At 39.5% G+C, this 15,705-nt stretch overlaps 1 protein-coding gene across 4 annotated transcripts in view; it reads left to right on the plus strand.

Annotated features, from left to right (window-relative positions):
* Positions 1-4,810: 4,810 nt before the first annotated feature.
* Positions 4,811-15,705, plus strand: part of atp11b (ATPase phospholipid transporting 11B) — a 47,835-nt gene continuing 36,940 nt past the window's right edge. For 2 of the 4 annotated variants that reach the window (XR_011311155.1, XM_069704702.1), the window contains exons 1-2: positions 4,811-5,189; positions 14,031-14,147. Coding sequence is in view for 3 of the 4 variants with exons in the window: in XM_069704702.1 (XP_069560803.1) it covers positions 5,163-5,189; positions 14,031-14,147 (144 nt within the window). In the remaining variant the exon portion in view is untranslated. The remainder of the gene's footprint in view (positions 5,190-14,030; positions 14,148-15,705) is intronic. The other 2 variants (XM_069704703.1, XM_069704704.1) reach the window with 1 other exon arrangement.

Below are 15,705 nucleotides of genomic sequence, written 5' to 3' on the forward strand. Positions count from 1 at the left end.
CAGCTTGTCCTCAAGAGGGAGACTCACACCACACATCAGGTCTCCAACACAGCTTTTACTGTGGTGACTTATTAAAATTAAAAAAAAGAACCTCAATTATTACCAACACAACATACAGAGAAGAATGAACTTTTACACCCTCTGCTGCCTCTCTGGATTTTTTTTTGTTTGTTTATTGTTCAGTATCTAAAAAAAAACCAAACTGCACTAAACCACTTCCTTTTGTCATCCTTGTCCTGATTTGAAAGCAGTCTTCTTTTTTTTTTTTCTCTCTCCACTAATGGTCATTTAGTATTGAGTCAGCCCTCCAGTATAAAAGCCAATCCATTTATTTTCTATTTCCCTAAGAGGCAGGACGACTGTTTCAGTCGGGCTCCCGGAGTCCTCGTCCGCTCAGTGAGATAGATATTTATACTAACACATGGAGACAGACTCTGATATACAGACATGCAAAGTGGTTCTCTAGAAGCCTGAGCGAGCATCCGTTACACAGAGAGAGAGCGAGGGTCCTTCCTAAGCCTATTAGTACTATTAGGGATACTCGGCGGTAATGATTGAAAGCCACTTAGTGCTGGTGTATTTACCAAGAGGATCAGCCTCGGCACGGTTAAACAGGCCTGATGAATGAAGTCAGTTCAATACTGTCACTGACCAGGAGAGGAGAGAGGGGAGTCACGCTTCAGCACAGCTCGCATTGGATATAAAGGAAACTGATGTGCACCATTTTGGGGGTGGGGGGGGACACAGACACCGTTTTACATGTGCAAAACCTCACGTGACCGCACACGCGTGTGGTTTTGCACATCTGAGACATATATGTGGCCCGTGCATGGGAAATGTGTAGTTTTGTAGCGTTTTCATGGTGTAATGTGAAACCAATGTAGATTCCCCGTATGAAAACTTTTCCACTTGTTTTCCTCAATTTATCGTATGTTGCAGCGTGGAGATAAAACATGTGTCCCGTGTGGAAAACACGGGAAGCTCGTGTATTCACCATAATACATCAGTGAGGCCTTTCTTGCTTCGCTGATCTTTAAAGCTGCGCAACAGTTAAATGACGCACGAGATAAAACGATATTATATTAAAGAACTGCTTGCATGTTAACAAGCCTATATTGTATGATATATAACCCTAATATGTACCCTTCACTTTTACTTTAATTTTTCATGGAGAATTTCTACACCGCTGTGTGTGGTTTGAATCTTCCACTGCAACACACTTCTTTTTTTTGGTTTTATTTATTTGTAATGTGGACATATTGTTGTACGCTCTAAAAGCAGGAATATGTCTATGTTTTCAGCCACAGTTAAATTACACTGTACAAAATATCTAACGTGACTTCTACATAAAGAATATGTGTAACCAGTGGGCCACACAGGCAGGAAAAGGGATTCTGTGCAGAACGGAAAGCTTTATGACGAGCACAAGATTACAGTATAAGTTCAATTCAATACAAAGCTGGGAAGGCAGCCAGACATTATCTGGTGCCTCGCCATCCATTCCTATGACAGACGCTGAGGCCGTTATGGATCACTGGCCACCGTGCTCCTGTCTCAGGTTCAAAGAGGGGGGGGCGTTAAGCAGACTCTTGAACCGGCAGCCGCTGTGCATGTCTGCATGATCTGAATTATGCATCATGTCATTATGACATCAGCTTATGCACACACTTTGTGGAGTGCAAACAAATAGTGTGTATTCCAGACGATTTGTTCTGGTTTAAAAAAAAAAAAAAAAAAAAAAAAAAGTCTTGTCCCTGCAGATTTATCAGGGGAGGAATTTCCCAGTCCCTGAAAAAGTCAGCGTTTCCAAATGTGCGGTTTCCACTTTAACGCCATTAATATTTACGTCCCTGCCAACCTCTCGCATTAAAAGCTAGCATACTGTCTCCAGTCCAGCTGTGAGGCTGGAGCTCCCAGATGTTGCTGCGGCTGCTGCAGTGGCATTACGTAAGTCAGCGAAAGAGATTTCCCTGACAGTCACATGGGTGAAAACCACCGGGCTCTGCGGCTCACGTACAAGCAGACAGATAGCGGATTATCCACTGGATTTGCAGTTTAAATCTGTCTTTCTAAGATTACTTTATAATATTTCTGCTTTTACTTGGTTGCAAAGCAGAAAAAAAAAAAAAAACAACCACAATGAGGCACTGGTTATTGTGTGTGACGGATGAGAGGGGCCTTGAACCCAAGATGGTGCAAACACTGTGGCACAGTCGGAGCTGCACTCTGCTGACTTGCAGAGTGGCCTAAAGCCGTCTTAATCCTGGAGATAAATGCATATTGGTGGCTTTTGGCTTAGCTTCAATGTATTTTCTGTTTTTTTTTTTTTATTTTTAAGGGATTTCATGATGGAGAGGCCAGTCGGAGGGGTATTTGTGTCACGAGATAGTTGAGTCACACTTGCTCCTCAAAGAGTGAAGGCGAGCTCGCGTGGAAGGATGCGGAAACACGCAAAAATACATGCTTCACTTTCACAGGCGGACGGGAAGAAGAAGAAGAAGAAGAAGAAGAAGAAGAAGATGAAGAAGAAGAAGAAGAAGAAGAAGAAGAAGAAGAAGAAGAAGAAGAAGAAGAAGAAGAAGAAGAAGAAGAAGAAGAAGAAGAAGAAGAAGAAGAAGAAGAAGAAGAGCTTTGACAGCTGCAGCTGTTCTGCTCCAAATATAGCTGCTGGAACACATTGATTACACAGGATCATTATCATTTGCATTTTCCTTCTCCTTCCACTGATGGGAATTTCATCTTGACGTTTTCGATCATAATATACTGAATCCAGTTAAAAAGCTCACTGAGATTTTCAAACGTCTGAACTTTTGTCGACCTCCAGCCGTCATATGTTCTGATACATTATCGACCGATCGGGTTGTACCGCAGCCAAGTCCGCAAAGGAGGGAGGGAACAGGAATGGGTTCATCGCAGGGAAGGAGCCACTAATATTAAGATGACCTCACTCTATGTGAGATGACTTGCAAGAGAAGTCCTGGAAGAGCAAGAGCCCCGGAGAGCATCGCCAAGAGGTTCACAGGAAAGAGATTTAAAAAAAAAAAAAATGCGAAAAGAAAGAGGACTAGTTTATCAGCAGGTTCAGTTTGGATTCGTCCCAGAAGAACAAATTCTCTCTGGCTTAAGACGTGCAAGTCTCCGACTTGTTGGCTCCATGTCAAACAGTATTCAGTTTGAAAAAAAAAAAAAAAAAAAATGCTGAGTAAGCAGTGACTCAGAGCCCTGTCTTATCACATTTTGATGTCTACAGTACTGGCAGTTTGCATCGAGGTGAACTCTGCAATTTAATAGCACTGCAACTTGGTATACATGTATATCCGGTTTATATCCGGGACCACTCAGCATATGAAGATGAGGAAGTTTAACATGAATAAGTGGAACAGCAATTACTCATACGAATTTCACTCAATTTTATTGACACTGACATTTATAGTTCAATATTCCAACTTAAATTATATTTTTAAATGTCACTAATGAATTGCTTTTTTTTTTTTTTTTTTTCTCTCTAAGCATATTTTACATTTAGATGATTACATGATCCATGACTTTTGTCATTGTACATATATTTTGTAATTGATGCCTTTCTTTTTTTTTGTCTTGTAAAGCACTTTGAAATTCTGTTTGGAAAAGTTTTATTGTCATTATAAAGGTTATTTTTTACAATCATTAAATGTAATAAATTACAATCGATCGATCATTCGTTCTTTCTTTCATTTTCTTCCTTCCTTTCTCTCTCTCTCTCTTTCTCTGTCTCTTTCTTTCTTTCTTTCTTTCTTTCTTTCTTTCTTTCTCTCTCTTTCTCTGTCTTTTTCTTTCTTTCTTTCTCTCTTTCTTTCTTTCTTTCTTTCTTTCTTTCTTTCTTTCTTTCTTTCTTTCTTTCTTTCTTTCTCTCTTTCTTTCTTTCTTTCTTTCTCTCTCTTTTTCTTTCTCTCTCTTTCTCTCTCTTCTCTCTTTCTTTTTTCTTTCTTTCTTTCTCTCTCTTTTTCTTTCTTTCTTTCTCTCTCTTTCTTTCTTTCTTTCTCTCTCTCTCTCTTTCTCTCTCTCTCTCTTCTTTCTTTCTTTCTTTCTTTCTTTCTTTCTTTCTTTCTTTCTTTCTTTCTTTCTTTCTTTCTCTTTCTCTGTCTTTTTCTTTCCTTCTTTCCTTCTTTCTTTCTTTCTTTCTTTCTCTTTTTCTTTCTCTCTCTTTTTCTTTCTTTCTTTCTTTCTTTCTTTCTTTCTTTCTTTCTTTCTTTCTTTCTTTCTTTCTTTCTTCCTCTCTCTTTTTCTTTCTCTCTCTTTTTCTTTCTTTCTTTTTTTCCTCTCTTTTTCTTTCTTTCTTTCTCTCTCTCTTTCTTTGTATTTTTCTTTCTTTCTTTCTTTCTTTCTTTCTTTTTTCTTTCTCTCTCTTTCTCTTTCTCTCTTCTTTCTTTCTTTCTTTCTTTTCTTTCTTTCTCTCTCTCTCTCTTCTTTCTCTCTCTCTCTTTCTTTCTTTCTTTTTTTCTCTCTTTTTCTTTCTTTCTTTCTCTCTCTCTTTCTTTGTCTTTTTCTTTCTTTCTTTCTTTCTTTCTTTCTTTCTTCTTTCTTTCTCTCTCTTTCTCTCTCTTTCTTTCTTTCTTTCTCTCTCTCTCTCTCTCTCTCTTTCTTTCTTTCTTTCTTTCTTTCTTTCTTTCTTTCTTTCTTTCTTTCTTTCTTTCTTTCTTTCTTTCTTTCTTTCTTTCTTTCTTTCTTTCTTCTCTCTCTCCCTCCCTCCTTCCTTCCCTCCTTCCCTCCCTCCTCCCTCCCTCCCTCTCCTCCCTCCTTTATATGAGTGAGCCCAGACAGGCAGGGGGCGTCGTCAGGCCGCCGGAGAGCAGCCGTCTCCTCTCAGAGCTGTACTTGTGTTGGCTGGCAGGAGGAAAGTGATCGTGGCAGAGCAGAGATGTAGCAACGTAGCTCGCTGGGACTCCGTGGTCAGCCGTCTGTCACTTTTACCGGGATCCGTTTGCCCGAAATTACCGCGGAATGGGAGAGACCGGATGTGTTGTTTGGCACCGTTCCTCCGTGTGATGCGCCGCGGTGATGCGCCCTGAGGAGACTCGACTCCGGGGGGAGATCTTCATGTTTCGGGACGGTTGTGTCGGAGTAGCTCGTTGCTAGCGCCGGGCTAGCGGCTGTGCGGGCTACTTGGACCGAATTCAGCGAGGATGCTTCGGTGGATCCGACAGCAGCTGGTAAAAACAAACAAAACAACAGAAACAAAAACGGAAACAAACAAATAAAAATGCTCTCCTACCTTTCTCGCAGCGCTCACCTCCATTAGTTCGCCTCGCAACACGACGCAAAGATTCCTCCATTGAACTTTTATTCGTGTCAAATTTAGCGAGCTAACGCCGCCAATTATGTTTATCGATGTTGTCCCAAACATTGTTGTTGTTGTTGTTGTTGTCAGGTACAGGTTGCGTTAGCTAACACCTACCAGCTGGCTATCGTTAATTAGCTGGTAAAAAAAACAATTAAATTAAAAAAACATTTTTTTTTTTTTTTTTAAAAGCTGACGAGTTTATATCCGAGTTTGGTTAAAGTTTGTTGATATTAAATTCGCTGTTGAAATGTTTTTCCGCAATAATAATAATAATAATAATAATAAAATGTACCTGGAAGTTAAAAAGTAACTTAACACGCGCTAACAGGCTGATGACGTCAAACTCAGCAAAGTTAAACAGCGTTTCTAACTCTGGTGTTAAAACACTTTAACAGACTTTTATTGGTTATTTAATATTGAATTATTTATTTGTGTCACACACACACACACACACACACACACACACACACACACACACAAACTAACTTTAATAGGTGGTTAGACGTTAACCTGAGTTATTTAATTTAATTTTATTTTATTTGATCTCCCCTGTTGATTTATTTACCTGGGATAAATCTGCATGTTCTGGCTAAAATGCAACTAACCACATTACACACACACACACACACACACACACACACACACACACACACACACACAGAGAGAGAGCATCCTGTTTGTGCTGCCATCACCTGTTGTTTGCCTACAAACATGGCTGCGTGGTGACGCATTGAGAGGCATCAGCAGAGCAGCTGAACTTGGGAGGTTTTGAATTATGCTGGAGGGACGATGCGTTCCTGTTTGTCAAAGTTGTGTGTGTGTGTGTTTTTTTTGTTGTTTTTTTTAGGAAGGATCTGCATTGATGTACAGTAATGGGAGTGTTGTGACTGGGAGTAACGTGTGAGCATGTGAGGAAGGGCATGTCCATGTGAATGGATGAATAAGTGCGTGTCATGAGATTAGTCACGCAGTTGTTCAACTGTGTTGATTTCACCGTCGAGCCTGAGTTTAATCAAGGTGTTTCTGAACTCCCTGTCCTCCTCACTGAGTCCTCCCTGGACTGAGATAAATTTCTGCCTTTTTTTAAAAAACTTTTTTTTTTAAAAGAGCACCACCGAGAGTTGATGTCCGTTTAGAAACGGTAGCCTCTTTCTAATTTGCGATTGCGCCGCTCATTTGCCCCCATCGCACATAATTGACCCGCATGGTTAATTAAAAGTGTAATTAAAAGCCGTCTTAATGCGACCGGCCTAATGGAAAAGTTTGTTGAGGGGCATTTGTCTGACCTTAATATCAGCTGGAAGGTAATGCCGTGATGTTTATTAACTCCCATATGGCTTATCACCTGGTAACACGGGAAGAAGTACGCGAGGGGGATGTGGGAGAAACATTATTGGCAGCGTGTCTGGCTTTTAATATCTTTTCTTCTTCCATAAGCAGTGGCGACGTCATGCCAGTGTTGCTGCATTCGCGCCATAAAAGACCGAATTTTACGGCAAAAGCAACTGTAGCGTCTGTGAAAACTCCTTGACATTTTGTTCTGGAAGCAGGACATGGGAACTTTCTGTGCTCTCCAGTATTCACTTCGGAGAATCGAAATTTGCAGCGTTTATATAATTGCTGGCGATTATTATGACTGCTGACCATTAGTTTCCGTATTGATTGCTACCTCGAAGGCAGCGATTAGTTTATGCCCATTTGATATAACGTCTGGATGTCTTCTATGTGTTTACATTGTTCTTTTCATAACTGGAGATATATTCTATTATTCATGTCTGAATGTGAATTCCCAAAAGTACACTTTGCAGATGTAAAGCTTTTCTGCAGGAAGGCTTGATATGACATTTTGGATTTAGCTTCAGTACACTAAAAGAGAAGAATTTACAGAATAGTCCTCGATTTGTGAACTTCCGTTAGGACACGTACATTTTGGTACTCGGTTGCGTAACGCATGAATTTTGACAGTGTAGCGTTCTCTCGAATCAGACGCTGCTGCAGGCCACTTACCTGAAATGGCTTTAACATTTGAATGCATCACCCACCAACATATCTGTCAGCTTTTCTTGGTTATTCTCCTTGAAAATGACTTCTTTTTTTTTATGCCCCCACACAAACACACTTCTCTATGACAACAGTATAATGGTACTTAAAAAAAAAAAAAAAAGTTTGTATGGACGTGTACAACCTGTATGTGCGTAGTGAAGCGTTTGTCGCCGGAGCTGCAGCATAAAGCGTTCATGCATTCAAAATCACAGGTGTCAGTGTAATGCATGTACGCGATTTACTGGACAGAAGTAATCATGATGTCGTTCTGAAAAGAAGAGGTTATTAAATGCTCACTTGGATGGATTGCCTGCTTTTGTTTGCTAATTTTTTTTTTTTTTTGGTCCTTTATTGAAATATAAATAAACCTACAGCTGTATACAAGAAGTGGAAAAGGATGTAGATACGTGTGGTTTATTACACTACGTAAACTACCGTTGAGCTAAGATGACGCCCCGTGACTTTTACGCTCTCATTCGGGATCTTTTTATGGACACGGCTGCAGCAACGTTAATAATCCGCTGTCACCGAGCAGTAAAACATCTGATAATTAAGTGTCGCGTGCCACCCTTGATCAAAATCGTTCGTCCCTCCGTCTGTAGCTCAGCTCCTGGCTACCCATTTTAAACGCCACATGTTAGATATCGGTTTGGCGCGCCGGTAGTCGTGTTGTTATTATTGCTGTTGTCATTAGTCGTACAGTCAAAGGCAGCTCCCACGAGCGCCTGACGGCAGACAGACAGTCGGCTGCTCTCCGTCTTTCTCTTTGTGTTGCAGTTTCTCTGTCTTTTGCTGCTTGCTCTTTATGCAACTACCTCTCTGTCTTTTTCCATTACCAATTAGCTCATCCCATTTGATAAAAAGCCTCTCGGTCTATGATACGACTCGGTGCTTTACCTCAGTCGTGTTACGTCGCCATTGTTCAGGGCAGTGATCGCCCCCTCCCTCACCAGGGCACCGTGGGACTTGTAGGCTTCATGCGGGGAATAATTACCCGTCGGCCTTCAAATTGATGCGGGCTCAGGAGCCAGTTGACAAAATAAAAGCTCTAATTTCAGCTCGTCAGAGTGTTTATCACTGAGCCACATTGCACTTATTCTGCTTATTTTCCTTTTGGTTATGGCCAGTGTTGACACTCAAGCTTAAAAAGTTCTCTACGAAAAATATGTGATATAACTTCACATTAAAAATTGAAGACACCTTCCTGGTATTCACCATGAGCCTTTTTGCACAATCTTAGTGCTCTGAAAGCTTTGAAGAGTTTCATAAACAGATCTGCTACTAGTTATATCCAGGGTTTTCCCCTATGATTATAAGGCTTATGTTTTGTCCAAATCAATGCGGAGAGCATCAAAACTAGATTACAGTTGCCAGGACAAAAGACTGTATTTGATTCTCACTGGATTTCTTTTCCAAGTTTTCTCTTCAGGCTTTTTGGGTGCAGTTTGTTTATTATCTGCTTTAGCTTTTCCTTATTTTGGGGAAATTTTTTTTACACATGTGATTATAATAATGTTTTTTCTTGGAAGGATACCCCCCAAAAAATAACGCACCAAATATGTATACCGAAGTCTTTCACAAACTTAAGGGAAAACACAGTTATATCCACCTACTGTTTTGTGATCTGTCTGGATTTACTCTGAGAAATTGAAAATGAAAAATGGCTTTGACTTGGATTCCCCTCGTTGGTGTACTTACCTCACGGTTACCTGATTATCTGCCAGCCGAGACATCAGCACGATGCAGTTTTCGGGCGTTTCTACTCAACCTATTGTTTCCAACTAGTGAAAGTAATAAATACCAGAATCTGGCAGTTATACACCAGGTTAGGTTTTTGGCTCTTTATCAGCTGAAGTCAGTCGAGATGTTTAATTCATGTATAAATAAGTCACCATTTGCATGTTTACTTTATCTACACAAGCAAATATCTAGCCTGCATTGGATTAACTTGCTACAGTGCAACAGAGGTCGACTGTCGAAATGCAACTATGAGTTGAAGGACACAAATGATTTAGCAACTCTTTTGATAATTTAATATGGATATAGTCACTTTTAAGCACAAATGCTACAAATGTCTTGTTTCCAGCTTCAAATGTGAAAATGTGATGCTTTTCTTTGTTGTACGTGACGGTGAACTGAATCTCTTTGGGTTTTGGACTGTTGCTCAGACAAAGTGAATCACCTGGAGATGTCACCATGGGCTTTTTTTTTTGGGGGGGGGGGGCGGCATTTATTTACAAACAATCGCGAAAATAATCTGCAGATTACTTTGAAAACACAAATAATTGGTAATTGCAGCCCCGAGTGTACAGTCGGAGATCTAGAGGTTTGGAATGAGTGCTGCTTGTGTTGTGTATGTTATTGTATATTGTGATGTATTTATCAGTCTCGGTTCAGTGATGGTTTACATGCATTGGGAATCAGCAGTACGTTCAGTTCATTGCTTGCGTGTTTTTGTTTATCGTCGCGATATTTTTTTTTTTTACTCTTCAAACATTCGAGGCATCGATTTGTAAATTTGAGTTTATCTGTTAAAAATACGTGAAGCATGGCACTCTTTTCTTGTAGGGTGCAATTGCCTTGTTATTGGAATTACTTTTTTTTTTTTTTAATACACGTTGTGTCGTGTTGTTTTCTTTGCTTTGACAAAAAAAAAAAAAAAAACGTAGCAAATCACGACTCAGAAATCAAGATGCATACCGAATTGTGAATTTGATATTTCATCCCTAGTTGTCTGTGACTAAAAGCTGGTTGTCAGCCATCACATTTAGGGTTTCCTGTGTGTGACCGTTCAATGTAGGCCAGCCTTGACGCATTCACATCCCATTAGCTGTATATACTTAGCAGTTGTTCAGCACAACATTTATAAGCCTTTGGTCAAATGAAGAATAATGTTATTTTGTGGACGTTCTTCAGTTTGCACATGATGGTGCGACCAAAGTAGCTTCAGTCTAACTGTGAATACGTCGCTGCTGGCAGTAATGGAGGCATTAGACGAAATAGCAGAGGTGACGCAGCCAGTGGGAACATTTTGACATATCCGACATTTCTTTGAAACTGTCAACTTTGGATGACCTCGTACGTCATCAGCATGTTTTCTTTTCTCTATTGATAGTTCACTCACCAGTTCAACCAGATGATCTGGAAGCGTGACGCGTCATGAGCTAAACAGTACAGCATGGACAAGGACCACTGTGTTACAGCAACAGTGAAGCGTTTAGGAAGGTCCTTCCTGTAATTTCACAAGACCAACCACTATTTAGAGCAGACACAGCCGGCCGTTTACCCCGACTTGAGCCATTGTGTGCGATGATGATGATCAGGATTAAGCACTTTAAACGTTGGCTGATTGATGTGTTGCTGACTCCTCGGACTGTCTGAAAAACTGGGCGGGGAATGGGAAACCTTCTCAGACAACCGCCGTCTAGGATCCTCACGGCAGTCATGTGAAGGTGCATTTAAGTACGATGTTTAAAGTCTTTAAGTCCAAAATTACCATAAGCTATCTGCGAAGATATGGTAGCTCATTGATCAACGCCAGTGACTCAACAAGGGCTGTACTAGACGTGGGGATTTACAGATTACAAAGCGCCCTTCCTGCCCCTTCATATCTGCGGTTTCTTGTTAACATCTGTTGGGAAAAAAAAGAATCCCGTTTAATTTTCATGGACATCGCTCAGCAGTCAGTGGTAAAAAACAAAAGTGGTTGCATTGTGCGGGTTCTTATCTTCAGCATGGTTGTTAAGGACAACTCGAAGCTGTTGGTAAAGTGCTGTATGTGCACTTGATGTCTCTTGGTAAACAATGCAAGCAGCCCCTTCACAGTGTTTTTTTTTTGTGATTGCTGCTATCAGAAATGATCAATTTTGCATCATCTTTTTTTTTTATATAAAAAAATGTGATATGTGTGTGTTTTTGTTTAATCTGCACTTGTAATATAGATATAATATAAATGCTTTTTAAATAATGTTAATTATTGTGCAATCTGATGCAGGGCTCTGACAGTTGTAGTTTAATTCTCATGATATGACCACATTTCCCATAAACCTCATCACTTCTGGTTTTACAGGTTGACTATCATGTGGTTTGGTGTGATGATGGGAGGAGAGATCTAAGAGCTCTCCTGCCTGTAAATGAGGAGTTATAGTTTGTTGATGAAGCATACCTAGTGCTTTAATGCCTTCAGCAGAGGTTTTGTTAAGCACCATTACCGTAGAGAAATTTGCAATTTCCTGGAAATCAAATCTACATTTTAAAGTGGTGATTTCAGGCTACATTTGAACACAATGAGATACTCTGAAGTTTGAACCTTGAGCTCTGATTTACTTGGCATATGTGAGAACTTCCTTTTTCCCGGGTCAGGAATTCACAGGGAGTTGATAAATGCTGCTGTTTGCCGTGATGGACTTTATCAGTATGCTGGTGAGACTTCTGTGGTTCCAGTACATGTGGTATTTTTGTACAGAGTGGTTTCTGTTTTAAACCTTGTGCATGGAAAAGCAGCCATGCACTTAAATTGTTGTACAGAACATATGGAGTTGAATAGGGGTTTTAATCTTCACACTTTTTTGAGAAAGGCACCAATGAATGTTTCATCATAGGAGTCTTTTTTTTTTTTTTGCCCTGAATGCATTTGCTGTAGCATTGCTGTTGAGTGTCTAAATATAAATTTGGATATGTTTTGCTTGTGTGCATCTGTGGTCCACTTTTCATCAACTTTAAGTAAAATCATGTGACTAAATCGAATGCAAATGCCAAGAAATTAAATTTACATGGACCTTTTTTTTTTTTTTTTTTTTTGAAGCTGTGAAGAAAAGTAGATCAGCGGAAAATGGAAAATCCTGAACATATTGTTTTAATTTCGATTTTATGACTTCCTCTCTATGGCGGCTTTGATTAGTACGACAATAACCTTTGCACAAAATATACAGCAGGTGAGAAAGGGCCATCAGTTTGTAAAAAACAGCCAAAAGTTAATAAATGTCCTGTTACGCAATCAAAACAATAAGACAACAACCCGAAGATGGAGAGCTTGAATGAGTTGCACAGAAAGGCTGTAATAGTTTACGTGTCCCTGAACAGAGCTGAATCTGTGTGGGAGTGAGTGACGTGGCCCAAATACATTCCTGCGTGTGTGTGTGTGTGTGCGCGCGTGTCCGTGCGTGTGTGTGTTTTAAACCTACGTCATATAACATTTGCAAATGATTGTAAGCAGCACTTTCTTTCACCTTCCTTTTGTAAAGCAGTCGGTTTGGGTGTGACGCACCAGACGGAAGAAAAGTGCATCTTATCATTTTGGTCTCGAGGTGAACTCAAGGAAAAAAATTCCCAACATTTTCTAATTTTAACCACCGCATGAGACATTACATCTTCTTTGTTACATTTGGGACACCTTATTTTAAGGTGTAAAACTCAGTTGTCGGAGTTCCTTGAAATGTCACCTGTCGGCTATATAACCAAATGCTTACCGTTGCTGGTCATCTGCTTTCTAAATCCAAATGTCTTTGTAATTTCGGTGGTTAGGGGCAAAAGAGTACGAGAGTATTTTCTGATCGACCTCGTGCTTTAATCCTTATTTATTGTTAAAAAAAACAACAACAAAAAAACATAACTGTTTGAGGTATGGCTTCTGTTTAATGTGGGTCTTCGTTCCATTAACGTATATTTAAACCTAAAACTGGTTAAAATAACCTGGAAAATGTATGTTGATGCTGAAACTGCACTCTGAGCAACTATAGGTTTCATTTCGTTGGCTCCTCAGATATTTGCATTTAAATGGGAACACGCACTCGTAGTAGAGCAATAGATGTTTACCACGGTCTCCCTCTTCACCTGTAACTATATGCCAATCGTCTGTATTTGCATGAAGTGATATTTGGTGTAGTTGCTGCTATTGCTTCTGTTTCTCACCGTTGAATCCATCGAGCCCCAAACTAACCTCGTCTGCACCCGACACGATAACGTCCCCGAGAGATATGACTTTACACTCCCAACTAAACAGTGACTGAAACCACAGAGTACAAATAGAAAATGTTGCCCCTGGTGGATTCAGCCGTGGTGTACATTCAGTGGTTAGTCACCCTTCTATCCCGTACCAACAATAAAAAAAATAATAATAAATAAATAAAATAACTTTGGCTTTAAGTAAGGTCGCAGTGATGCAATTTCACCAGACATTTAATTTACTCATTTGCCTGCAATTTGAATAAGTGTGCTACCTTAAATTCAGGATATTTAAAATTTGAGTAGTTATGTTTGGGTTTTTTTACACTAAAATGTTTCATTTTGTTTATGCTATTTTTGTTTTTTTCTTAATTGGCAGTGACCAAGTGTCTGATCTACTGCTATTTCTTAAAGTGACATGAAAGTTACAATACATAAATTACGATTTTACTAATATTTGATACTAGATAATAGTTATCTTGATAATTTTACACTTTTCCATAGAATTTTCCATCAGTGAAATACTCAACATGCTTATTTTGTTGGAAAATGTTGAAAATAAAATAACTTTGACGTAAAGTATACTTTGTATGAAACTTGGACTAACGGATATGCTAAGAGTTATGTAAGTAACCTCCTTTTTTTTTTTTCTTTCTTTTCTTCTTCCCTTTGTCTTTTTCTTCTGCCCCGTCCTCCACATCTCTTGTCTCCTCCCTCCTCTCAGGGCTTCGACCCCCCTCATCAGAGTGAGACCAGGACGATTTACGTAGCAAACCGTTTCCCCCAGCATGGCCACTACGTACCACAGCGCTTCGCTGACAACAGAATCATCTCATCAAAGGTACCAAAAGTTTTCCACCATGATGTTTTCCTATATATATATGTCAAAAAGAGGCAGCCTGTCATATTCTGCTTTTGTGATTTATTGTCTTTATAAAACAAGGATGCTTATGCTTCCACTCTGATTTTAAAGTCTGTGTCATCACTGCGAAAGCACTATAGCCAAACTTAACATCTGGAGCCAGAAGTGCATAAACTATGAGTGATGGTGTTTATTTATTTCCAGATTAGGTATTCTGAGGCGCTTCTTTTGTTGAGAGACCTGAATTGTAACATTTTGCCGGAGCAGTGAGAGCAACAGTGGCTGAACAAAACATGTCACCTTCAGGAACTCTGAACTCTTGAAGCTGGTGCCAGAAATCAGCTTATATGTTAATAAAATAAATGAGTGTGGCGCTCTGGTGTGGTGGGAGAGAGATAAGCTTCAAGTGTTATTTGTTGATAACTGGATCAGCAAAGACAAAAAAAAAAACCCTTTGGTGTTGGTGGGAGGATTAGTATGTCAGCTAGAAGACCTACTGCACCAAAGGACAATAATCCAGAGAGGCTCATGATTATGAAGCGATGATTATCATTGCAGTTATTAAAATGATTGACAGGCAGCTTAAAGGTCCTACATTGTATAGATTCAGAGTTCCATCTCTTTTTTTCTGTGTTTTATAAATACTGGGAAAGTGTCAAAACTTTCAGTACAGGGAGAAAAGCTCAGTCCGTATTCAGCACCTGTTAGACTTGCGTCAGTTTGTGACATCACAAACTCACTTGTCATATGTCTGCCGTCGCCACGGCCCAATGTCCAACCCTTTTATACTGAAGAAAAACACGTGTAGTGATCATTCTGTTGTGTAGCAAACACACAGGAAACATGTGGTTGTCCTGGGCGTGCGTCGCTCATCAAAGATTCAGCCAATCAGATGCGAGGGTCACTGATATCGGTGCCCCTTAAAGACACAACCGCAAAACTCCAGACTGCACTTTAGCCAACATATAGTTGTCGAGAGGGGATGGAAAACTATTCTGTTATGGTTTTGTGTACTTGAAACCACAAAAATAGCTTCTCATGCATATCGAAACTGTGAATACAAAAAGGGAAGAGTGTAAATTATGGGACCTATAACACACCTGCATTGATGAGGAATTGATTTTAAGTTCAGCTTTTTGACTGTTCAGATAAAGATGAAGTGATTTTTTTTTTTTTTTTTAATGTTTTGTTGACTTTTCACCTTAATAAAGAGCAAATGTGAAAATTATTCAGTTCTAGTTCTGTATTTATATTCATCAACCCTGCAGTGGCACTGTGACAATATGCAAACGTGTTTTTATGTCTGCTGAACTAAACAGTTTATACAATAATCCGAATACTGCCAGTGTGAAGGACGCTAATTTTACTGCCTCATGTATATATTTTGTTTTCAAATGCAGCTCCATCTGTCTAGCTTTTTTTTTTTTTTAATTTTTTTTAATTTTTTTTTAATGAAAACATGCAGATATGCTCCTTAAATAACTTTTCATGATTCATTTTCCTGTTGCTTTAATCTAAGTTTTGTGTTTTTTTTTCT

Source organism: Brachyistius frenatus, unplaced genomic scaffold (assembly GCF_029030835.1).
Source record: "Brachyistius frenatus isolate BFR_SWC_R1_liver_20210118 unplaced genomic scaffold, ASM2903083v1 Contig_52, whole genome shotgun sequence".
Classification (NCBI taxonomy): Eukaryota; Metazoa; Chordata; class Actinopteri; family Embiotocidae; genus Brachyistius; species Brachyistius frenatus.